General features: G+C 45.4%; 3 protein-coding genes across 3 annotated transcripts; 1 reads left to right on the forward strand and 2 right to left on the reverse strand.

Annotated features, from left to right (window-relative positions):
• Window positions 1-3408: 3408 nt before the first annotated feature.
• LOC127228567 (keratin-associated protein 5-5) lies at window positions 3409-4120 on the forward strand. Its single transcript, XM_051193433.1, has one exon. The coding sequence runs from the start codon at window positions 3431-3433 to the stop codon at window positions 4088-4090; it is 660 nt and encodes a 219-aa protein (XP_051049390.1). The 5' UTR covers window positions 3409-3430; the 3' UTR covers window positions 4091-4120.
• A 9078-nt stretch (window positions 4121-13198) lies between these two features.
• LOC127228564 (keratin-associated protein 5-4) lies at window positions 13199-13988 on the reverse strand. Its single transcript, XM_051193430.1, has one exon. It carries the CDS (start codon window positions 13943-13945, stop codon window positions 13205-13207), a length of 741 nt encoding a protein of 246 aa, XP_051049387.1. The 5' UTR covers window positions 13946-13988; the 3' UTR covers window positions 13199-13204.
• A 5407-nt stretch (window positions 13989-19395) lies between these two features.
• Window positions 19396-20103, reverse strand: LOC127228566 (keratin-associated protein 5-5). The gene has a single exon (XM_051193432.1). The coding sequence runs from the start codon at window positions 20059-20061 to the stop codon at window positions 19396-19398; it is 666 nt and encodes a 221-aa protein (XP_051049389.1). The 5' UTR covers window positions 20062-20103.
• Window positions 20104-24860: the final 4757 nt, after the last annotated feature.

A 24860-nucleotide genomic window follows, 5' to 3' on the forward strand; every position in this document is an offset into this window, starting at 1 on the left:
TTTGTTTTTGTTTTTGTTTTTCACAAGGTCAGAGTTACAGGTGTCTAACCAAGATTATTAACATAAAGCAACCTAAAAAATCATGTCAGCTCTTTGCTTGCCAAGTCTGTGATAAGACCTATGTCTCGAAACTTGCCTCACTGCACTCTGGTCACAGTCTTACTCCGGAAACCTTGAGACTTTGCATTGTCATGTAAAGGGCTCTTGATGGGCGATGTCATTCTGTAAATATGTTTCTCTTATTGGTTAATGAATAAAGTCCTGTTGGCCAATAGGAAAGCAAGATAGGTGGGACTAGGAGACAAGGAGGTTTCCAGAAGAGGTAGGAAGATATTCAACATGTAGAGACTTGAGAGAACAGAATTCTGGTAAAGATAGACCACATGGAAATACTTAGATTAATAGAAATGGGTTAATATTTAAGACAGAGCTAGCCAATAAGAAATGTTAGTAACAGGCCAACAGCCTGTGTTGTTTGGGGCTGGCAAGGTGATGGGACCAGATCAACGGGAAAACTCGCTTGTAACAGGATCTGCCCTTATCACTCACCCAAAGGAATGTGCTTTTGACCAATGAGATGTAACTCTTGTAAATATATATATATAAAATTGCTTCAAGCATCCTGTAAAAAAAAAAATGTGTATTTAGGCTAGAGGAACATAGAAGCTGAATAGAATTAGAGCCAACTGAAGCATAAAGATCATGACTTGTGTGTAACTTATTCTGTAACCCCTTAGATTAGAAATATCCTAAATTCCTTTCTTTATCTAAATTCCTGCCTTTTTGTCAGACAGTTGTACTCTGTCTGACAAAGAGTCCTGGGAACTGAACTCAGATACTCTGGAAGAGCAGCATGTGCTCTTAATCACCAAACCATCTCTACAGCCCTCATGTGGTAAGTTTGACCCCACTCTCCTGCTACACAGCCCCTCCTGAGAGCTGTGGTCCCAAAAAATCTTTTGGGGGAGCTGAAGGAAAATGAGCTCTCTTTGGTCATTTCTTCCATGCTGATGGAAGTTCTGACCTGAATCTGGAGGTGATCTTGTGAACTGAACTTACAAGATACCAATACATCTCCAGCAAACACAACTCTGTCTTCTGGGGACACCTACACATGTGGCACCTGCATACATGTAGCACCTGCATTCATGTGGCATGCAAACACATATGTAATAATAAAAATATTTAAGATTACCATATGAAAGGAATTTGGACAGATAGCTTGGCAGCTGAGAGCACTGGCTGTTTTTCCAGAAGACCCAAGTTCGATTTCCAGTACCTACAAGGTAGCTCACAATCATCTGTTACTCCAGTTCCAAAGGATGGAACAAAGGTTCTCACCAGCACCAGGCACATAAATGGTTCCCATATATTCATTCATGCAGGCAAAACAGCCATACTCATTAAATAAATTTTAAAAAGTATTAAAACGATACATTTAAAAATTACCATATGAAAGTAACCACTTGGTGGAAAGGAAGACTGAAAACTGTCTGCCAAAGACCAATGTGTAATAGAGAATGCACAAAAAAAGGTGGGCCATGCAAGCGAGCTTTGGAGACCCCAGCCTGTGGGAAGTGGGCACTCTGAGCTTCTGGCCTGTGTCCCAGCTTCAGCCCTTACCCTCCCTAGGGAGTGCACTTGTCCTAATGACTTCTACTTCTACTGCTGTTCACATGTCCCTGCTCAGTTTCGTATTGCAGGACACAAGAACCCAGAAATCTTGACAGACAGTTGCTGGAATTTGACATTTGTTGACAACTGAGAGCTGCCAACTAAAATGTACGGTATTGCCTCAAAAAGATGATGGGACAGACATAGTAGACTTCCTAGGGGAGGCTTTGCCCTCTCTGAGGGGCAGGTGGGAGGGGAGGGAAGTGAAGGGTGCAGGAGGAGAGGGAGGGAGAACTGGTTGGAATGTAAAAAATAAATTAACAATAAAAAAGAAAAAGGTAAGGTTATGTTTCCAATCTCTTAAAACATTCTGCTAATTCTGCTAATTCTGCTAATTCTGCTAATTCTGGAGGCAGCTGAACACCTGAAAGAATGCAGGTCTCAGCAGCCAATCTATCCCCCTCCTTCCCTCTTTCCTTTTAATCCTATCTTCTTTCACTTTGCCTGGGAGTGTCCAGAAACACTTGGCTCAGGATGGGTAGAATCTTCAGTAATCTGGGGACATATGCCTCACACATACAGGTAGCTAAGATATGGTAGCATTCATGTGGTTACAGCCACAACAGCTCTGGCATTAGCATAGCAACACCCACCTGGTTTCCCAGGGTCTGGGACACATATGGCCATTTGATTTGCCAAGCATCAGCACTTCCTAAGATGTGTTTTTGGCAGCCAGTGCTTTGCATAACCCTGCTTTCCCACCCTCAGAATTCCTCATTAACATCACTCCAGGCTTCACAAATGGTTGTTTTGCTTTGTGTTTCTGGTTCACCATATTCTTCTGGCTCTGGGTCTTACCTGACAATTTACTGCACCAGGCATGTCCAACCTTCCAATACTAAGAAAGTCAGCCATCAGGGAGGAAGCTTCCAGGCCGGCACCTGTTTGATTCTCCATGTTATATGATTGATGTATATGGTGTCTTCAGCAACAGGATCTTAAATATCAAATTCTTGTGGGCAACTAAGAGCAGTGGCAATGGCTTATACTTGTCCAAGGAAATCTCCAGGACACCTCTGATCAACAGCTTGATGAGGAGGCTCCTATACCCAGTAGTGGGTTTTTTATTTGGCAACCTGTGGCTTCTGGGAGGAGCATTATCCCCTGTCTAGGGAAATACAAATTATTTTATATAAAGATTATAAACTAGTATGTTTAGAAAATATGATTTTAAAATAAGCACAAGGCTATGAAGACTTAGTGTAAGACTTAGCATGAAAACTTGTGTGTGGAGGCCTGTAGTGCAATAATGAGTAACAGGCCATAAAAGGTTGGAGTTGGATAATTGCACCTCTAGTGAAGGATGATATTAAACAGTGTGAGCAATGTTTTGGCAGGTAACTAATTTCAAAGGGAAAGAAACAGATGAAAAATGACCACAAGAGAACTTTGAATGGTTGCCTTCTTGCTTGTGTAGATCCTCCCGGGGGTTGCAAACTGCAGAGAATGCATTGTGGACACCCAGAATTACACCGAGGCCACACAAGAACCTGAAATCAGAGCACTGAAGACTTAGGGAGGAAAACAGTGTGTATAAGGAAGTATATCACAAGGTATAGCAGTGTTTGTATTACTTTAAATCACAGGCAGTATCTGTGTAGGCAGTACAAAAATAGACATAAGGAAGAGACCTTGGACCAATCAGTCACCTAGGTCAGGGATATAAAGGCCCTAGACTCAGGAGGCTCCACATCTGCACACTTCCCTCTCTACCTGTTCCTCTGATCTTCTCCATCCTCAACCCAACACCAGAACCATGAGCTGCTGTGGCTGTTCCGGAGGCTGTGGCTCCAGCTGTGGGGGCTGCTGCTCCAGCTGCTGCAAGCCTGTGTGTTGCTGCAAGCCTGTGTGCTGCTGTGTGCCTGCCTGTTCCTGCTCCAGCTGTGGGGGCTGCAAGGGAGGCTGTGGCTCCTGTGGGGGTTGTGGCTCCTGTGGGGGCTGCAAGGGAGGCTGTGGCTCCTGTGGGGGTTGTGGCTCCTGTGGGGGCTGCAAGGGAGGCTGTGGCTCCTGCGGGGGCTGCAAGGGAGGCTGTGGCTCCTGTGGGGGCTGCAAGGGAGGCTGTGGCTCCTGTGGGGGTTGCAAGTCCAGCTGCTGTCAGTCTAGCTGCTGCAAGCCCTGTTGCTGCTGTGAGTCTAGCTGCTGCAAGCCCTGTTGCTGCTGTGAGTCTAGCTGCTGCAAGCCCTGCTGCTGTCAGTCCAGCTGCTGCAAGCCCTGTTGCTGTCAGTCCAGCTGCTGCAAGCCCTGCTGCTGTCAGTCTAGCTGCTGCAAGCCCTGCTGCTGTCAGTCCAGCTGCTGCAAACCCTGCTGCTGTCAGTCCAGCTGCTGCAAGCCCTGCTGCTGTCAGTCCAGCTGCTGCAAGCCCTGCTGCTGCCAGTCCAGCTGCTGTGCTCCTGTGTGCTGTCAGTGCAAGATCTAAGGTCCTGGTCATAGTCCTCCAGTAATCCTGAAGACCAGCACCCTCCAGGCAGGAACAGAAGTGGCAGCCCTGAGCCCCAAGGTCCACTTGTGTATCTTTATCCTCCAGCTCTGAAGCTACATCTCTAGATTGAGGGGGCTATGTCCTGGTGTGGAGGAGAACACCTCTTGCTGGGAGCTCACTCCTCATTCCACACTCAGCAAATCAGATCTCCATCAGCTTCCTTCTCTCCAGTCTCCAACACTCTGACCTCCTTGGTACCTGGCCTCACCTGGATGCTCCATCAAGTCTGCAGGTAAGTGGCAGACTATGGAGTTCTCCATAGCTTGTGGCCCCAGGGAGCTGTGAACTCCTTTCCACCCAGCATTGGCCAGGCCAGGCCTAGCTCCACTTGACCACCTCTGGGTTTCTATCCTTTCTGTTTCTCTGTCCGGGTGTGTACTGTGCCTTTGATGCAAACAGCCTTCAATAAACATTCTCTGCCCACTGTAATTCTCATATCATTCTTTGTTCTCATAACTAACCAGCACTATACTCCCATCCCCAACCCCTGCCCTATTCTTCCTCTGAGCCTCATATAGTAGTCTGTAGTACAGTGTATCATTCTGCCAGGCTGCTCCTGGAACCAACCCCAGCACATACCCAGAATTGGGCAATGGAGCCTGGAGAATCAAGGCAGCTGCTAGAGTCTTGGGCTCCCTTGAGAATCTAGACAAAGAGACAACAAAGGGGGGCCAGGAAACAGGTGCTTCAGCAGAGCTTACCTAAGCTTTTGGAAATCAGAGCTCAAGACACAGAGGGCTTTAGCATGGGGACAGGCTGGCGGCCCTCAAGGCCCAGAAGGGGTGGGCTTACTTGAAGTGTTTAGAGCAGGACCCTGATTTGTTATGGGATGGCGGGAACCAAGCCTGACATACTTCTCATCCTCTAGGTAGATAGAGCCTTGGGTATCACACCAAAGTGTTCTGAATACTGATTTGAAATTCATTCAGGGCCACCAAGAAACCTGCAGCAAGGGACACGAAGACATGGTCAAGTATGGATCCTGACATATCAGGCTGGAAGTTCCATGGAGAAGGGGCCCAGACAGTGTTGCAGATGGGCATCAGCTGGGAACTGAGAGGAGAAGGTCAGCATCTCCTTGAAAACAAGGCAAGGAGGGAAGGGGACCAGCTAAAAACATGGAGTAGAAAGTGCTTGCAACTACTCCCACTGTGTAGTTTGTGTACACATACATGCTATGCATACACTGTGTATGTACATGAATACATACTATGTGAACATACATGCAGACTTTATATTCACTATAAATACACTATGCATAATGTAAACACATATTTTACACATGCACATAATACATATGCATACAAGCACACTGAGTGAACATGCATATTGCATCATGGACACTATATATACATATGCACACATACAAATACATTCTACACATACCATAAGTATGTATACACTGCTCACATAAGTTCACACACATGGTTCGATGTGGGTTGTATAGGGTAAACTTACACATTCTGGGCACCAGTCAGACAATCTCTGAAGCTGTGTCCTCATCTGCTGTGGAACCCTGAAGTCCACATACAAGTGGTTAGAAGTAAAGATTATAGGAGAATTGAATGACATATGAGGATGGACTGAGGCATGGGTCCACTTCTACTGGGGTTGGGGATCCTGTGAAAGATAGGGTTCCTTGTGACAGATCTGGACACACACTCTTGGCCAGAGGTCAGAGAAACTAGAACAACAAACCTCTAGCTACGGACCCACAGGGGCATAAATAAGTTAGTAGGATTGTGGCTATGTGTACGAGCTGTAGTGTGAATGAGTCAGTGGGTCAGTGACCCTGTGTAAGGATGTTGAATTTAGGTGTGAGCTACATAGTAAGTGAGCAGGCTGATGACCATGTGTCTGGTCTGCAACCACAAGTGTGAACCACAGGAATGGGCAAGCAGGTTGTGTGAGGCACATGTGTGTAAGCCACAGGGTGAGTGGGCAACCATGCCTGTGAACGATGGAATGCCACAGCTTTCACCCATCATTGAACCTGACTCATGACACTATTCACTGGAACCATGGGATATGGTGCTGATGTACACGGTGGACAGACAACACCTCTGATGAGCTAGAGTGAGTTTTCTCTTCTCTGGCCCATCATTATAGGTTGTCCACATCCTAATTTGTGTGATTGGTGAATGTCATCTTTTCTGGCAAAAGAATGAATGACATATTATTGTTGAGAAAGAGTCTTTTCAGACAAAATTAATGATCTTAAGGTGTAGAAAATTCCTTGGCTTATCTGAGTGGTCTCCACATGCCACAATGAGAATGTTTACAGAGGGCACAGAAAGACAGATAGTCAGACAGATCAACAGACAGATCTGTGGGAGGGAACACTTTGCGGCTGAGGAGGCAAATTACAGTCATTTGGCCACAAGTCAGGAAATGTCAACTACACAGAATCACAAGAGGCCAGAAATGTAACAACCCTGCATTCCCTAGGAGAATTGACCCCACTAAGCTTCAATTTCAGACTTCTGTCACCAGAACTTAGGAGAAAATGTCATAAGAATCAAACTATTATGCTGTGGTCACTTGTTAAAAGATCATGGAAAATGAATGCAGACTTTGGTGTCTGGGAATGGAGGGCTGCTGGGATGGTATTGGGACACATGAATAAGGGGTGCAGCTGAGACAGTACTTAAACATGGCAGTCTTGGATTTAGGCAATTAGGAATAGAAACACACTGAGATACATCATAGAAAAGTCCGCAAAGCCTGGAATAGACTGTTGGTGGATCCGAAGGTATTAAGGACTCTGTCAAATAGTATTGAGAAAGAAATGCCAATGTTAGTAGAAACCAGAGGGCAGGCGATTGTGTTACGTGCAGGTGGACCTGGTGCCAAGGAGGGCAGAAAAGGCAGATCTTGTAAATGGTTAATGTAGGGATTTCCAAGCAAAGTATTAAAGGTGTGGCTTGTTTTCTTTCCTTCCTTCCTCCCTCCCTCCCTTCCTCCCTTCTTTTCTTCCTCCCTCCCTCCCTCTCTTCCTCTCCCCCCTCTCTCCCTCTCTCTCTCTTTCTTTCTTTTTTCTTCCTTCATTTCTTTTTCTTTCTTTCTTTCTTTTCTTCCTTCCTTTCTTTTTTCCTTCCTTCCTTTTAAGATTTTATTTATTATGCATATAGTCTTCTGCCTGCATATGCTCTGTAGGCCAGCAGAGGGCACCAGATGTCATTCAAGGTGGTTGTGAGCCACCGTGTGGTTGCAGGGCATTGAATTCAGTACCTTTGGAGCAGCAGCTAGTGCTCTTAACCACTGAGCCATCTCTCCAGTCTTTGTCTTCTCTTTCTGTTTGAAAGAGGTGAAAGAGATAATTGAGGAAGGAATCACTAAGCCAAACATTCAGCCTCGCAAGATTGCAAAAGATGCTGCATATGGATAACTCTTATTAGAGAAGTGTGTTCTGTAAAGACAGCTGAGGAACTGCTGTGTTATCTGACTGGGCATGCAATGCATGCAGCTGCTCAGCCTTCTCAGAAGAAGCCCGGAACAGAGATGGGGCCCTGGGGAGTGATCCAAGGATGCTTCTCCTTCTTTGTTGTGATGTAAGTCTCTGTGGTATGCATGGAAAATCCACTTGGTTCCAGAGCCATTCACGGTTAGAGAGATGGAGTATGTGGTGGTTTGAGAGAAATGTTCCCCAATCCCCATTCATGTATTTGAACACTTGAACACTCCAGTTAGTGGAGCTGTTTAGGGAATGACTTAGGGTTTCTATTGCTGAGATGAAACACCATGACCAAAAAGCAAGTTGAGGAGGGAAGGGTTTATCTGGCTTACACTTCAGCATTGCTGTTCATCACCAAAGGAAGTCAGGTCAGGAACTCAAGCAGGGCAGGATCCTGGAGGCAGGAGCTGGTACAAAGGCCATGGAGGGAAGCTGCTTAAAGAGGGAAAAATCAGGGTACAGTCACAATCAAAGCAAAACAAAAGTCCAACTGTCCAATGTCTGGGATCCACTCATGATCTTCTGGACTCCTCCAAAGGGCTTAGGTTACTTCTCTGGCTCTGCCCCCTGAAGAACACACAACTTGCCTTCTAGGTTGTGGACGGCCCCATTCTGCTACTGTTCTTTGGGGTCTTCCCATGGCACTGTCATTCCAATATGCTGGGGGTTTCTTGCATATTGCAAGGACTGCACTTTCACCAATAGCCTCTCATAGGGTCTCCTCATGTTGCCAAACCTCAGCTTCTTTGCATGCCTTCCAAACCAGTACCACCTGGGTGATGCTTACACATCACCAAGTTCAGCTACCAGCATGAGGTACAATCTTGGCCACCTCTGGAATACAGCTTCTCTGTGCTTTCAGGAAATACTTCCCAGAAGATTTCACCAGTAATGATGATCTCTTTTTAATCACTGCTAATGTCTTAGCTCCAGATGACCAGTATCAAGTATCCCAGCAAAGCAAACTTTTGCCTTAGTAGTTCTGGTATCTTGTTAATTACAGCTGATTCTTCAGCCCCAGCTAACCAGGACCACGGGGTCTCAATAAAAATAACAAATGGCCCTGATAGTCTTTAGTCTTCCCTCTGAAACTGTGTAAGCCAGGCCTCCATCTTCTGCACTTCTCTCAACATTCTTAGCTTCCAAGTTCCTAAAGAACACTTCACTGAGCTCTTAACACTCAATGATTCTTCTGATCCAAATTTCCAAAGTTCTCCCACAATCCTCCCAAAAACATTGTCTGTCACAGCAATACTCCACTATGCTGGTACCGATTTGTCTTAGGATTTCTATTGCTGCAATGAAATATCATGACCAAAAAGTAAATTGGGTAGGAAAGTGTTTATTAGACTTACACTTCAGCATTGTTGTTCACCATGGAGGGAAGTAAGGACAGGAACTCAAACAGGGTGGGATCCTGGAGGCAAGAGCTGATACACAGACCATGGAGGGAGCTGCTTACTTGCTTGCTTCCCATGGCTCTCCCAGCCCATCCCTTTTATGGAACCCAATACCACAACCCATGGATAACACTACCTACCATGGGCTGGGCCCTTCCCCCATTGATCACCAAATTAAAAAATGTCTTGAGGCTGGATCTGATGGAGGCATTTCCTTAGCTGAGGCTCCTTCCTCTGATGACTCTATAGTTTATGTCAAGTTGACACACCAAACCACCCAGTACAGGGAGACTTAGAAGATATGGCCTTGTTGGAAGAAAGTGTGTCACTAAAGGCAAGTTTAGAGAGTTTAAAGACTTGTGCCATTTCCAGTGTTTTTTCTGCTTCTTGTGTGAGCTCTCGGCTTCCTGCTGCAGCAGCCATGCCCCACCCCATGATGGACCCTTATCTAGCTGGAGCCATAACCACAAATAAACTCTTCTGAATTTTACCACAGCAACAGGAAGGCAACTAGGACAAAGGGAACAAAGCAGGGATGTCTGTACTCTCCAGGTAAGGAATGGGATGGTAAGGCTCGTGGGCTGCCTGGGTGCTACCCTTTTGGAAAGAAGATGGAGACCTGAGGGTGGTTTGGAGGCCAGTGGGACCTTTGTGGTCTACAGGACAGTGTGTCAAACCACACAGTTCTTACCCAAAACCTCAGTCCCTAATGAAATTTGCCTGGCAGGAGCTCAGAGTGGCTGAGGGCTTCTTCCATCATCTCCTCTTTGAGAATGAGAGTGCCTATAAATGTCTCCTTCTGCCTTGCCACTTCTATGTCATAGAGCACTGGCATCATTGGTCTGAGGTAGATCCTGCTCAGAGTCTCACCAGCACCTGTTCTGGGTGATTTAGATGCTGACAATTGGGGTTCTGGATAACGGTGCTCTGTACAGATTTGTACTCACTACTGCTGGTGCAGATGTTGGAGTGGGTGTGTGTGATGGTCGATCTTTTTTTCTCAATTTAATGGGATTAAAATCACCTAAGGGGCATACTTCTGGATGTTTCTGTGAAGGAAGTTCCAGAGAGGTTTAAGTGAGGAGTGATTGCCAGTATTCATGGCCTGGGGTCCTGGACTGAATAAAGAAGAAAGTAAATGGAAAGCCAGAACTCCTCTCTCTGCTTTCTAACTGGAAACATTCCTGCTTCCACGCCTTCTACAGTCTGATGGACGGTACCTTCAAACTGTGAGTCTAAACACATCCCACCCTCCTTAAATAGCTTTTGTTACATCGATGAGAAGAATAACTGATACTAACATAGAAGTATGCTTAGAGAGGTGGTGGGATGCTTGGGTGTAGTTGGAATGGAGGTGGGCTGTGGTGGCTGAACATGCTCTGCACATGGAACATATGTCAATATCTGAAGCCTGAGAATAAGAATGGTGGTTCTCTAAAATGCATGCCATGTGAAATCCCTGGAGTCTGTGAACATCACACATGGAACACAAGGGTAGCCTTAGCTTATTTTGAAAGAGAATTTGCAGACACAACCAGATGAAGAATTCAGAAATGAGCCCAGATGATGTCCACAATAGTGTCTTATGCCGATAGTCCCAGGACTTCAAAGATGGAGACAGGAGGATTTCTTGAGTTCAAAGCCAGGGCATAAGAGATGGCTCAGTGGTTAAGAGCACTTGCTCCTCTGATAAAAGATCTATGTTCAATTCCCAGCACCACATGGCTGCTTATAACCACCTGTAACTCCAGTATCAGGGGATCCAACACTCTCTTCTGACTTCTGCAGGCACTGCACACACATGGTGCACAGACATACGTGCAGGCAAAGTACCCACACACATAGGATAAAATTAAATGTAAATCAACTCCTCAATCAACTCAAAACAAAGAACAACAAAACCAAAAGATATCGGGGCTCATAAAAGTTGATATTTGGTTTAGGGTGTGGTCACCAGATATTTTGGATATTGAGAAGTTAATTACGCTTGCTTGTTCTTTGTACTAGGGTAAGGAAGTCTCCCGCCTCCCCTCCCCCCACTTTGATTGGAGTGTATAAAAGCTTTGAGTAATAGACTTGGGGCTGATCCTGCTACTCACCAGGTGCCCTCCCAACTCTACATCTTGTTTCTTGTTTGCTTCTTTCCTCCATCCATGCTCCTTATCTCAGGTATGTACTGGACAGGTCTGCTGGACCCAATGATGCCCCTGCAATATGGGTTACTATGAAAAGAGAAATGTGCTTACTTGGAATATCTGGGTCAACCTTAAATCCCACCATATCCTTATAAAAGAGAGAGATGGAAGTCCACAAAGGCAGAGGGAATGTGACCAGGGAGGGAGGAAGACAAGTTAGAAGGCTGTCTGTGGTGGTCTGAATGAAAACAGCTCCTATGGACTCATATATTTGGAGACTTGGTCCCCAGTTGGTGAACTGTTAAGAAGGTATGGCCTTGTTGGAGGAGGTGTATCACTGGAGGTAGGCTTTGAGGTTCCAGAAGTCCTTATCATTCTCTCTTCCTCATGTTGTCTCAGAATATAAGTTCTCAACTACTGTCTCCTGGCATGCTCCCTGCCATGGTAACCATGGACTCTTACTCTCTGAAACTGTAAGCTCCCAATAGACCCTTTCTTCAATAATTTATCTTGGTCACGATGTCTTCCCACTGAAATAGAAAAGTAACTAAGACACTAAGAATTCCAGCATCTACCAAATGAAACATCTATTCTCCATTAATCTCTGGAAAGGAGGATGCTCTTGCTAAAATGTTGTTTTAGACTTCTGGCTTCCTGCTTTCTGAGAAAATACATTTTTCCTATTTGAACCCATTCAGTTTCTAGTAATTTCTTGCCATGGTCTAAGGAACTTAGTTCTTGTAATAAGAAGTATGTAGTCTGGAGCTTGGATGTAACTGAGTTGGTAGAGGCTCTGAACTAGAAAGCGAGGCATGAGAAATTATGAGCATGGCCGTTAGCTCTACCATCTTGAAGACATACATTCTATAAAACCCTTTGTGATCCTAACCCCCACTATCCATGGGACACTGCTGTATTGATGGAATGTGGCCTATGCTGTTGATAGATGACTCAACCTTGGACCGTATGAGCTGCTACAAGTGGGAAATGGTCTATGTGACTGAAGAAAGGAACTGTTTACTTCTTTTTATCTTAATTCATGGTGACAGTAAGGGACAACAAGACATAGACAAAGGATCTTAACATGCTCTATAACTCCTCTTCAGCAAGGCTAAATGTATCCAGAGCAAGGAAGGCAGCTCTGAACACCTCCAGGGTATCCTCAGGCCTCAGGGGCAGAAGTTTTGGCTACACCCCAGAAAGAAATAGATCTACCCTTAGCATTGTCCATTTCTCATGGGATGGCCTTTGAATTGTTTGTTTTTGGCTCAGTGACTTAAAAAAAAAAAACAACCGCCCACTGTACCATGTCCATTTCCAGATTCGCCAAAGATGCCCAACCCCAAGAGAACTGCTCTGGTGCCCGGCCTCCCTGGCCCAGCACATTCCATATTTGGTGTGATGGGGTTGGCGTGTGGGGAAGAAAGTATAAGAATGGACATGAAACTAACACAAGGAACTTCAGAGGACAAACTGGGTAGAGAGAAAATGGTAGGTTTTACTTATGAGAACAAAGAACGACATGAGAATTACAGTGGGCAGAGAATGTTTATTGAAGGCTGTTTGCATCAAAGGCACAGTACACACCCGGACAGAGAAACAGAAAGGATAGAAACCCAGAGGTGGTCAAGTGGAGCTAGGCCTGGCCTGGCCAATGCTGGGTGGAAAGGAGTTCACAGCTCCCTGGGGCCGCAAGCTATGGAGAACTCCATAGTCTGCCACTTACCTGCAGACTTGATGGAGCATCCAGGTGAGGCCAGGTACCAAGGAGGTCAGAGTGTTGGAGACTGGAGAGAAGGAAGCTGATGGAGATCTGATTTGCTGAGTGTGGAATGAGGAGTGAGCTCCCAGCAAGAGGTGTTCTCCTCCACACCAGGACATAGCCCCCTCAATCTAGAGATGTAGCTTCAGAGCTGGAGGATAAAGATGCAAAGTGGACCTTGGGGCTCAGGGCTGCCACTTCTGTTCCTGTCTGGAGGGTGCTGGTCTTCAGGATTACTGGAGGACTATGACCAGGACCTTAGATCTTGCATTGACAGCACACAGAAATACAGTAGCTGGATTAACAACAGCAGGGCTTACAGCAGCTGGACTGACAGCAAGATGACCCACAACCTGAAGAACAGCAAGGTTTACAACAACTGGACTGACAGCAGCAGGGCTTGCAGCAGCTGGACTGACAGCAGCAGGGCTTGCAACAGCTGGACTGACAGCAGGGTTCACAGCAGCTTGACTGACAGCAGGGCTTGCAGCAACTGGATTGACAGCAGGAGGACCCACAGCCTGAAGAACAGCAAGGTTTACAACAACTGGACTGACAGCAGCAGGGCTTGCAGCAGCTGGACTGACAGCAGCAGGGCTTGCAGCAGCTGGACTGACAGCAGCAGGGCTTGCAGCAGCTGGACTGACAGCAGCAGGGCTTGCAGCAGCTGGACTGACAGCAGCAGGGCTTGCAGCAGCTGGACTGGCAACAGCAGGGCTTGCAGCAGCTGGACTGACAGCAGGGTTCACAGCAGCTTGACTGACAGCAGGGCTTGCAGCAACTGGATTGACAGCAGGAGGACCCACAGCCTGAAGAACAGCAAGGTTTACAACAACTGGATTGACAGCAGCATGGCTGGCAACAGCTGGACTTGCAACCCCCACAGGAGCCACAGCCTCCCTTGCAGCCCCCACAGCTGGAGCAGGAACAGGCAGGCACACAGCAGCACACAGGCTTGCAGCAGCACACAGGCTTGCAGCAGCTGGAGCAGCAGCCCCCACAGCTGGAGCCACAGCCTCCGGAACAGCCACAGCAGCTCATGGTTCTGGTGTTGGGTTGAGGATGGAGTAGATCAGAGGAGCAGGTGTAGAGGGAAGTGTTCAGGTGTGGAGTCCCCTGAACCTGGGGCCTTTATATCCCTGCCCAGGGCCAGGTGTAAAGTCACATGTGGTTTCTTCCTTGTTCTTGTCTTCCCTGTTTACTCTATACTTGTTTGGTAGTTTTTCTTTGGTCTGTTGATTCTCTATGGTTGGAATGTGGATTTTCTGAGGTAATTTCCTATGGAATTCATACTGAAGGAAAAATAACTCTCGATTCCTTGGCCTATGTCATTGGGTGTAGCCTGGTTGGGACTCAGGCTGTTACACCCTTTTGTCTTTGAGCAGGTTTCATTGTCCCTCTGAACAGTGAACTCCCCTTCTACAGAATGGGGCTTCCAGAATGGCCTCAACAGGAATTAAGGTTTTGTAAGTTAATTTCTGCCTTATGTCTTCTTGAGCCCCTTACACCCTGGGACCCCTGCAGAGGGGTCCAACCTCTCCGGAGCTGTGTGTCTGAGGCATGCTCAGGTTGTTGCTTCTCCCGCTGAAAATGCCCTCACATCAGTGTCGTGGCACCCTCTGGTGCTTCTCCTTGTGTGACCTCTTCCGTGTGGCCACAACAATGATGACAGGGTTTTCCACTGTGGGGAGATGGGGTCTTTGCCTCTGTCTTCCTGTTCCCAGGAAAGTCTCTGTAGCTGTGACATTCCTAACAAGTATGATATTCTGAGAGACATGTGTGCCTCTTCCTTCAGTTATTAGATTATTGAATTACAGTCCTCAAGGAATTGAAATTTCTTCAGGAGTCTTCTACTGGCAAAGGGAAAAGCTGAAGTCTGGTGCCAGCCAGAGTCTCCCAGAGAGATCTCACAGAGTTCTGAGAACTTGTCAGACCACCTTGCAGGAGAGACTGGAGCTGACAGTGATGATCAGTGACCGGCAGGACCCCACACATCTTGACCAGGACTACTTAGCTATGGGCACCTCTTGCCCTCTATTCAAACCCAAATTTCATGGCAGGATCTAAGGATGGGCTAGGAAGGTCACTGGACATCCTTGTTCCTTATTCTAACGTGGAGAATCTGAATAACCCTCATTTCTCTGATTTTCCCCATGACTTGTTTGCTAATGGGCCCATTGAAAGGAGCTGGGCATAGGTGGTTAGAGCTGCTGGGGCCCAGGCTGGTACCCTAACAATCCTGATAACAATTCTGGTGAGATGGTAATGGTACACATTTCCTCTTAGAAGGTTGGCCCAGGATGGAGAGGAAAGATAGAATGGTCCCAAATAATCAGATTGGGTGGTCCCACATAGCAAGATTGAGTGGTCCTATATAACCACATAGTCACTTTATTCTGGGGATGTTTTCCTTAACCTTTCCACCTCAGCCAGCATCAGCTTCTTTAATCTCAATTGGGTGATTCAGAGAAATGAATGTCTTGTCTTTGTTTTGGAGTCTAGACAAAGTCATTTCTTGGTAAGCTTCTCCTGGTCTGTGCCTTTCAATTTGGGTCCTTTGAACACCATATGGCTGTTCTTTTTTGTTTGTTTGTTTGTTTGTTTTGTTTTTTGGGTTTTTTTCCTCTCTCTCCTCATTGGTAGAGGCCTCCAAATTTAATTTTTTCTATAACATTCAGGCGAAGTCTAGATGATCTTTAGTGGCACTTGGGTGTTTCAAAAGGCTCCACACACATTTTTCTCCCTTGGCCTCACAAGTCAGAGTTTGTCATGCCTCTGAAGGAAATTGGCACCAGATATTACAGCTGTCTCTCTGTTCTTGTATTTTTTTTAAGTAAATAATTCAGGCAAAGCATGCAGAAGACCCACACAGGTTCAAATGGCTGGGGTCTCAGCACTGAGAGGGAGAAGTGGACACGGGGTCCCACCCCTAGTCAAGAAGTGATCACAAATTGGTATCTACTGGCAAATGGAAAATAAATGCTTTCCTAAAAATCTCGCTAGTATATTAAGCACACTTCAGGGCTAGCCCCATTTGCAGTAGTAATCCCAAGGAGTAGTTGCCTAACACAAAACAAGCTCAATGGTATTTTTGTGGACTTTCTATTTCATTTGCTTTGCATGGCCATTTTTCACCTTATGGGTCTTTTGCTAGTTTTGATTTTTTTTTTTTTTTTTTTTTTTTTTGCAGGATACACACACACACACACACAAACGCACGCACACGTGTGTTTCTTGGATTTTTAATTTTGTTTTTAAGACATACACAGAGGTAGAGGTGTAAGGTGTACTGTTTTTCCTCCCGCCGCCGGTCTTGTCCCGCCGCTGCGCCAGCCCAATTAACACACCAAGACTCTATATTAGATATAATTCTGCCAGCCCGTTACTAGTTTCTTATCAGCTAGCTCTGTCTTAATTATTAACCCATTTCTGCTGATCTATGTATTTCTCTTACCGGGGAGCCGGCCAGCATTCTGCTTTCTTCTGACTCTCCATCTTGGCTCTCTCTTCCTACTTCCTTTTTCCTCCTTGTCTCCTAGTCCCTCCTATCTCCTTTCCTATTGGCCAACAGTGCTTTATTCATTAATCAGTATGAGAAACATATACAGAATGACATCTCCCATCATAGAGGGAGAGAGAAAAAGAGAGAGCACACATATAGTTAGGTGAGTAAGAAGGTGGAAAGAATCTGAGGGGAACTGGGGATGCATGATCAAAATATAGTATCTAAAAATTTTCTCTTAAACTGGTCAGTGGTGGCATATGCTTTTAATCTCAGCACTCGGGAGGTAGAGGCAGACATCCTGATCTCTGTGAGTTTGAGGCCAGCCTGGTCTCACAGCAAGTTCTAGGACAGCCAAGGCCATGCAGAGAAACCCTGTCTCAAACAACAACAATTTTTTTTCAATTAAAAAAAAAATCATTCAAGAGACATAGATAGTTTGATTAGAAATTTACTTGGAAAAGCACACATTACAAATAAAGTTTGAAGTGGTCTTCCTCAAGGCAGTGATCAGCCTGGTGGCTTCTGGACTATGAATTTCAAAGAAGGGTTTATGTGTTATGTGCAGGTTTTTCCTGTCATTCTGGTCCCACCACCATGCCAAAATAACAGCCCCAAAATAACACACATAAATGCTGTATTAGTTATAAAGCTGTTGGCCTGTTACTAGCTTATCTTATTGGCTAGCTCTGTCTTAAATATTAATCCATTTCTATTAATCTAAGTACTTCCACGTGGTCTTACCTAACCGGAGAGAGGGGCTGGCGTACTTCTCTCTCCATCCTCCCTCTTAGAACTCTTCCCTACCACTTCCTCTCTCCTCCTAGTCTCCTAGTCCCACCTATCTTGCTTTCCTATTGGCCAACAGTGCTTTATTCATTAACCAATAAGAGAAACATATTTACAGAATGACATCTCCCATCATTTATAAATATTTATGAAATGGGTGACATATTGATTTAGGTGATCCCTTCCCCCTTCCAAATCATGGTAGACCATATCTTCCTTTTAGGGTTTTTCTTCCCATAATCCCCACAAATGGTGTGTGTGTGTGTGTGTGTGTGTGTGTGTGTGTGTGTGTGTGTGTGTATGCACGCACGAGCACCATTATACAAGGGATGTTATTATGACCTCTGATCTTTTGAGGATGCAGACCCTTCATTGGTGTGTAAGTCTGGATGCCTAGAGGTTTTCATTCCTGATATAATGGGAATAACCTACCCTAAATGTCAAGGTGGTTTAACCACGAAAGGCCATCGTAAGCATTAGGAGACAGAGACACCAAGACACAGCTTCAGTTTTCCTTTTTATTCATATTTATCTAATTTATCCAATATCATAAGGACCTGTGAGAAGGTAATATCTGCTGGCCAGGAAGAGACCTTGCCAGAGCCTCAGCCTGCTAGCACTTGATGTTGTCTTCTGCTGCAAAGCCCAGAGAAGACCATGCCTATGACATATCATGAGTGCCATGTAAGTCCACAATGTGATGGGTTCTTTGTTTTGTGGCTCAAGATTAACAATAAGTATCATAGGTTGATATGAGGTCCAGGGAGGTGGAGGCACAGGCAAAAGGAGGTGCCAGGTGACATGCTTGGGAAAGATGGTAGGGTTTGGTAGTAGGTAAAAGTAAGGGCACCAAAGATGCCCATAAGTTCTTCTATGTGGAAGATAGGAGGGTGTGATTCCCTGAATCTGAAAGGAAAACATGATCCTGTCCCAAAGCACCTCAGAGATTACTGTATATGGGGAAAGCGTCTTTACAAATGTAATAAGTTGGAGCTGAAGAGATGGCTCAGTGGTTAGGAGCACTGGCTACTCTTCCAGAAGACCCACGTACAATTCCTAACACCTAGATGGCAGCTCACAACTGTCTATAACTCCAGTTCCAGGGGGTCTGACACCCTTTCATCAACACAAAGAAAATATTTATACATACATACACACACACACACACACACACACACACCACATAATAAGTTACAGTGGGGCCATAACAGATTGTAGAGGCCTCCATACACATAACTATGCTACAAGAAATGGGACCATGACACAGACACACAGAATTGGCAAGCCAACAACAGAGGGCACAGGACAGAGGCCACAGCTACTACTCCGTGACATCTCAGTTTCACACATCTGGCCTTCACAATCCTAAGACTAAGTCTTTTCCCCCTGTTTGTTAGTTGTTTGTTTTGTTTTCTTGTTTTCGTTTTGGTGACAGTGGGGTAGAGTTCAGGGTCTCCCTTATGCTACTCAGTGGCCTACACTGAGCCACATCTCCAGTGAGACCTTTATGTTGGTTTCTTTATTTAAATCACCAGATCTGTAGAACTCTGTGATGGGACCCTAGCAAAGGGAGGCCAGGGGGACCAAGCCATGAAGGTAACAGCTAAACCCCACAACTTCCTAACTACACAGACTGAAAACACAGGATGATGGCACAAGCTTTTGAGAGGTGTGCAATACATTTATTTAATAATTTAGGTACAGTGTTTAACAAAGGGAGAGCTCCTGGTGAATCACAGCCACATAATCAGGGGACAAATGGAAGAATCCCTTCCCCCATGATTTAACTGGAGGGTCTCCAGTGCCATCATGCCCTGGAGATTAAACTCCAAAGGAAGTAGGGCTCAGACAGCTGGGCAGTGGATGAGGCTGAGAGCTGGGGTGAGAGGGGCCAGTGAGGACATACAGTGAACTGGAGTGTTGGAATTCTGAGAAGATGGAGTGGCAAAACCAGAAAAGACATGGGATTTAGTAGTTAGGGCATGACTCAGGACATGGTGTACTTTATAACCTCAAGGTTGTAGGCCTGGTGCTCATATTGGCACCACAGCCTGCCGTAAGCCAAAGAATGGATGCAGAGGAGTTTGTTGTTGTTGTTGTTGTTGTTGTTGTTGTTGTTGTTTTCTTTCATGATGTCAGAATGCAGTTCAGTTAAGAGGAAGAGATTTTCAGGAACCATCCGAGGTCTATAGACAGACTCTCAGATCTTGCACTGACAACATACAGGGGCACAACAGCTAGACTGACAGCAGCAGGGCTTGCAGCAGCTGGACTGACAGCAGGAAGACCCACAGCCTGAAGAGCAGCAGGGCTTGCAACAGCTGGACTGACAGCAGCAGGGTTTGCAGCAGCTGGACTGACAGCAGCAGGGCTTGCAACAGCTGGACTCACAGCAGCAGGGCTTGCAACAGCTGGACTCACAGCAGCAACAGGGCTTGCAGCAGCTGGACTGACAGCAGCAGGGCTTGCAACAGCTGGACTGACAGCAGCAGGGCTTGCAACAGCTGGACTCACAGCAGCAACAGGGCTTGCAGCAGCTGGACTGACAGCAGCAGGGCTTGCAGCAGCTGGACTGACAGCAGCAGGGCTTGCAGCAGCTGGACTGACAGCAGCAGGGCTTGCAGCAGCTGGACTGACAACAGCTGGACTTGCAACCTCCACAGGAACCACATCCTCCCTTGCAGCCCCCACAGGAGCCACAACCTCCCTTACAGCCCCCACAGGAACCGCAGCCCCCGCAGCTAGAGCAGGAACAAGCAGGCACACAGCAGCACACAGGCTTGCAACAGCACACAGGCTTGCAGCAGCTGGAGCAGCAGCCCCCACAGCTGGAGCCACAGCCTCCAGAACAGCCACAGCAGCTCATGGTTCTGGTGTTGGGTTGAGGATGGAGTAGGTCAGAGGAGCAGGTGGAAGGGAAATGTGCAGGTGTGGAGCCTCCTGAGTCCGGGGCCTTTATATCCCTGCCCAGGTATTTGCACTCAGCATGTGATCACTTCTTTTTATGTTTACATGTAGACAAGACTTGTTTTTAATCTCTGCAGTCCAATGAACTACTGTTAGTTAAAGGAATGAGGGAAGATAGGAAAACAGGAAGGGAGGAAGGAATAAACAAAGGAAGGAGGAAGAAGGAAGTTAAGGACAGAAAGAGGGAAGAGGTGTCAATCTCATCACACATTTCAAAATTTTCTGGTTTTGTTCTGGTGGTTTCTGTTGATGTCCTCTGTGTTTACCTATTTCTCCTTCAGCAACGTCCAATATGTGATTAAATCCACCCATCATATTATTACTTCACAGGCAGTCTCAAGAAGTTCTATGTGGGTGTTTTCTACTCTCTGATGGGCACAGGTAAAGGCTCACATGGCTGTAGAAGAATAATAAAAAGTGTAAATCCTCTTGGGGCCTAGGAAAGGGAAGGGAAAGGCTCAATATCCATGCTTCAGTGACAAGGATGGCATCAAGATCATGGCTCGCCATCAAAGCAGGGTGGGACACTGATGGGTGATGTCAGTCTGTAAATATGTTTCTCATACTGGTTAATGAATAAAGCACTGTTGGCCAATAGGAAAGCAAGATAGGCAGAACTAGGAGACAAGGAGGAAAGAGGAAGTAATAGGGAGGAGTCAAGATGGAGAGTCTGGAGAGAGCAGGACGCCAGTCAGCTCTCCAGTAAGAGGAGACCAGGTGGAAATACATAGATTAACAGAAATGGGCTAATACTTAAGACAGAGCTAGCTGATAAGAACCAAGTCACTGGTCAACAGCATTATATCAAATACAGAGTCTTGGTGTGTTAATTGGGGCTGGTGCAGCGGCGGGACAAGACCAGCGGCAGGCGGAAAAACCTACTCCTTACAGGACCTATTCCTGAGGACCAGTTTTTCTAAGATTACAGTCTCCAAGTGACAAAATCCTCTCCTATCTCCAGCATAAGTCAAGCACTGAGGCAAGCCATTTCTACATATGACCGGCATTTAACGGAGAGGAACGTGAACCGGGAAGACTGATAGGAGGCTAAAGTCGATATCTGACTGTGGGAAGTCCTCCACCTTCAGTCTGTTCCATCATAGGCTGCCCTGCTTAATTTTTTGTTTGTTTGTATTAATGCTTTAATTTTAACTTATTTTATGGTGTTTTGCTTGCATGTATGTCTGTGTGAGGGTGTCAGATCCTCTGAATTTGGAGTTAGGGGACAGTTATGAGCTGACATGTGGGTGCTAGGAATTGAACCCAGGTTCTCTAGAAGAGCAGCTGGTGTTCTTAACCACTGAGACATTTCTTTAGCATCCCCCCTCCCCACCGCCGCTTAGTTTTTTTATATCAAATTGACACAAGCTAGAGTTATCTGGGAAGAGGAAACCTCAATTGAGAAAATGCCCTTTTCTTTCTTCCTTTCTCCCTTCCTTCCTTCCTTTCTTCCTTCCTTATGTTTGTCAGGGCTTCTCTGTGTCACAGTCTTTGTGGTCTTGGAACTCTCTTTGTAGACCAGACCGTACTCAAACTCACGGAGATCCACCTGCCTCTACCTCTGCCTCTTGAGGGCTGGGATTATAGGGATGTACCCACTGACCAGCTGGGGGCATTTTCTTGACTGGCTGATGTGGGAGGGCTTAGCCTACTGGGATCAGTTCTATCCCTGGGTAAGTAGTCCTGAGTTCTATAAGAAAGCAGGCTAAGCAAGCCATGGAGAGCAAGCCAGTAAGCAGCATCCTTCCACAGTCTCTGCCTCTGCTCCTTCCTCCATGTTCCTGCCCTCACTTCCCTTCATGTTGAACTGTGAGCGGTAAGATGAAATAAACCTTCTCCACAAACTGCTTTCGGCCATGGTATTTATCACAGCAATAGAAAGCAAACCAGTAGCCCCAGCTCACAGGAGGCGACTACTTCTCCAGGCTCTCACCATCCTTCTTCTATATACTCCTTGCCTCTTATCTGACAGGTGTCTTTACTACTTAGTTGTTTTTATTTACTTTACAGTTTATATGCTCTTGTCATGGATTCTCAGTGCTGTTCTTGATTGTTTCTTTTTCTTTCTTTCTTTTTTTAATCTTTTTAAAGCTGTGTGTGCTGGTAAACATCTTTAATACCAGCACTGGGGATGGTGGGGTAGAGGCAGATGAATCTCTAAGTTTGAGGCCTGCCTGGTTTATATAGCAAATTCCAGGCCAGCCCAGTGACATGGTGAGAACCTATCCCAAAATACAAATCAGAACAAAGCAAAATAAGCTTTTTTTGTTGTTGTTGTTAGGGTATGAGGGTATGTTTGTCATCTGAATTAAGGGATTTCAGGATGATATTCTGTGAATCCAATCAAATGAATCGTGTGTCAGCCATATTGACCCCCTCACCCTTCCTGTTCCCTTTCTTCCTTCCAAATAGTGTCCTCCTCTCCACAAATATTCCCTCTGCTGTCATATCATTACACGTATACACATGTGTGGGGATTGCTCACCTAATATAATATTCCCCAGTAACACACATTTCTCTGAACATGACATAATTTTATTCCTTATGGCTGAAAGCTCCATTGTGTATGTAAACCACATTTCTTTATCCATTGGCCTGTGGATGGGCATCTCAGCTGATCCCATAGCCTGGCTGTTGTGTGAGGAGTGTGGTTGTAAAGGAGTCTGCTGTGTTGGCTTGGGTTCTTTGACTATCTTCCCAGGAGTAAGGATGTCATGGTGACCCTACTCCCAGTCTTTTAAGGCAGGGCTTTTCTGTGTTGCCCTGGCTGTCCTGAAACTTGCTCTGTAGACAAGGCTGGCCTTGAACTCACAGAGCTCCACCTGCCTCTGCTTCTCAAGTGCTGGGATTAAAGGTGTGCACCATTACTTCCCAGCCTTGTTTTTCATGGTAACCATTTGACTGTATAGTTTGGATTTTTCATTTCTCTGATGGTAAGTATGCTTGTTGATTTTCTTAGTATATTTACTGGCAAGTTGAACTTCATCTGTTATTAATTTTTAAAGGCTTATTTATTTTATTTTGTGTGTATGAGTGTTTTATCCTCATGTCTATGCCGCGTGTGCCTGGTACCCTCAGCAATCAGAAAAGGACATCAGATCCTCTGGAACTGGAGTTACAAATGATCATGAGCTGGGGGCTGGGAACCAGTTTGGGTCCTCTATAATAGCAGCCAGTGCTCTCAACAGCTGAGCAATTTCCCCAGCCCCCATATTAAAAAAATATTTAATCAATTCTTTGAGAATTTTGTACAATTTATTTAGATCATATTTATACAACTTCTCCCCTTAACTCTTCCTTGGTTCATTCCCACATCTCTACCCCACCAATTTTCATGATTCCCCAGTTTTCATATCGTATGTATGTATATATGTATGTATATATATATATTTTTTTTTCTTTCTTTTTTTTTTTGAGACAGTGTCTCACTATGTGGCCTGGAACTAATGAAGACCCACCTGCTTCTGCCTCTGCCTCTGCCTCCCATATGCTGGGATTAATGGCATGTGCCAACCAACATGCCTGGCTCTTTAGGGCTTTTTAAATATAACATTAAATCATCTGCAAGATAAATTTACTTTTTCCTTTCCAACCACATAACCCATTTGTTTCTTTTTCTTGCTAAAACCATTTACTATGGCTGAAACTTTAAGCTCCATACTGTATAGAAGCAGAGAGAACGAGGCTGGAGAGATGATAAAACTTGCTTTTCCAGAGAACCTGAGTTCAGTTACCAGCACTCATGTAAGGTGGCTCACTGCTACCTATAATTCTAGCTCTCCAGGGCATCTGATACCCTTTTCTGGCCTCTGCAATAATGTGCACATATACACATACAGACATGCATACATACTCACATAATAAAAATAATAAATCTTTTAAAAAGTGAAGACAATTAATAACTTTGTATTTTCCTAATTTTAAGGGAAATACTTTTAGTTTTCCTCCATTTACTGTATTGTTAGCCATGGCAGCCATTATCATGTTACAACATGTTCCTTCTAGGCCTGGTTTCTCCTAAATTTCAATCCTGAAGGGATGTTGAACTTTGTCAAAGGCTTTTTCTGTATTGTCATGATCATGTGGTTTCTGTCCCTGGGTCTATTGATGTACAGTGTTTGTTTATAGATGTTTTCCTTTTCTTTTTTATTTGGGGTCACAGAGTTTGGGAGGTATGTCTCTTCCTTCCCTGTGGTGTTAGTCAACGTCTGTTATAGATAAACAGACTGACAGAGTGAGTATATGTTAAAAGGGGTGTAGGAGCCTGTCTTTGCAGGGCTACAGTAGGAACCAGCCGACTTGCCCCTGGTTTGTATCTGAGAGGTGGAGTATGGATTGAGAAAGGCTAGGTAAAGACATTCAGAGAAAAAACAGTTTATTCTTCACCTGTCTTAAATACCTTAAATACCTTAACCAAAAAGGGGAACATGGTATCATGCATACAGGACAAACAGACTTTCTTCCTCAATTCTCCAAGGATTCGGTAGCCACACCTTAGATTCAATTTCTTGTTATCTGACCTTGAGGGCAAAGAATAACCACACCCCATACCAAGTCTGTTGTTATTTAGATAAGACACTCAAGGCCAAGATCAAACATCCTACTGTAGCCATGCCTTAGACCTTTAGGTCTTATGACTTACTAAGGACAGTTTTGAACTCTCTGACCTTGAGCCAAGATGAAGCGGAGTCATCTTTC

Source organism: Phodopus roborovskii, unplaced genomic scaffold, assembly GCF_943737965.1.
Source record: "Phodopus roborovskii unplaced genomic scaffold, PHOROB, whole genome shotgun sequence".
Classification (NCBI taxonomy): domain Eukaryota; kingdom Metazoa; phylum Chordata; class Mammalia; order Rodentia; family Cricetidae; genus Phodopus; species Phodopus roborovskii.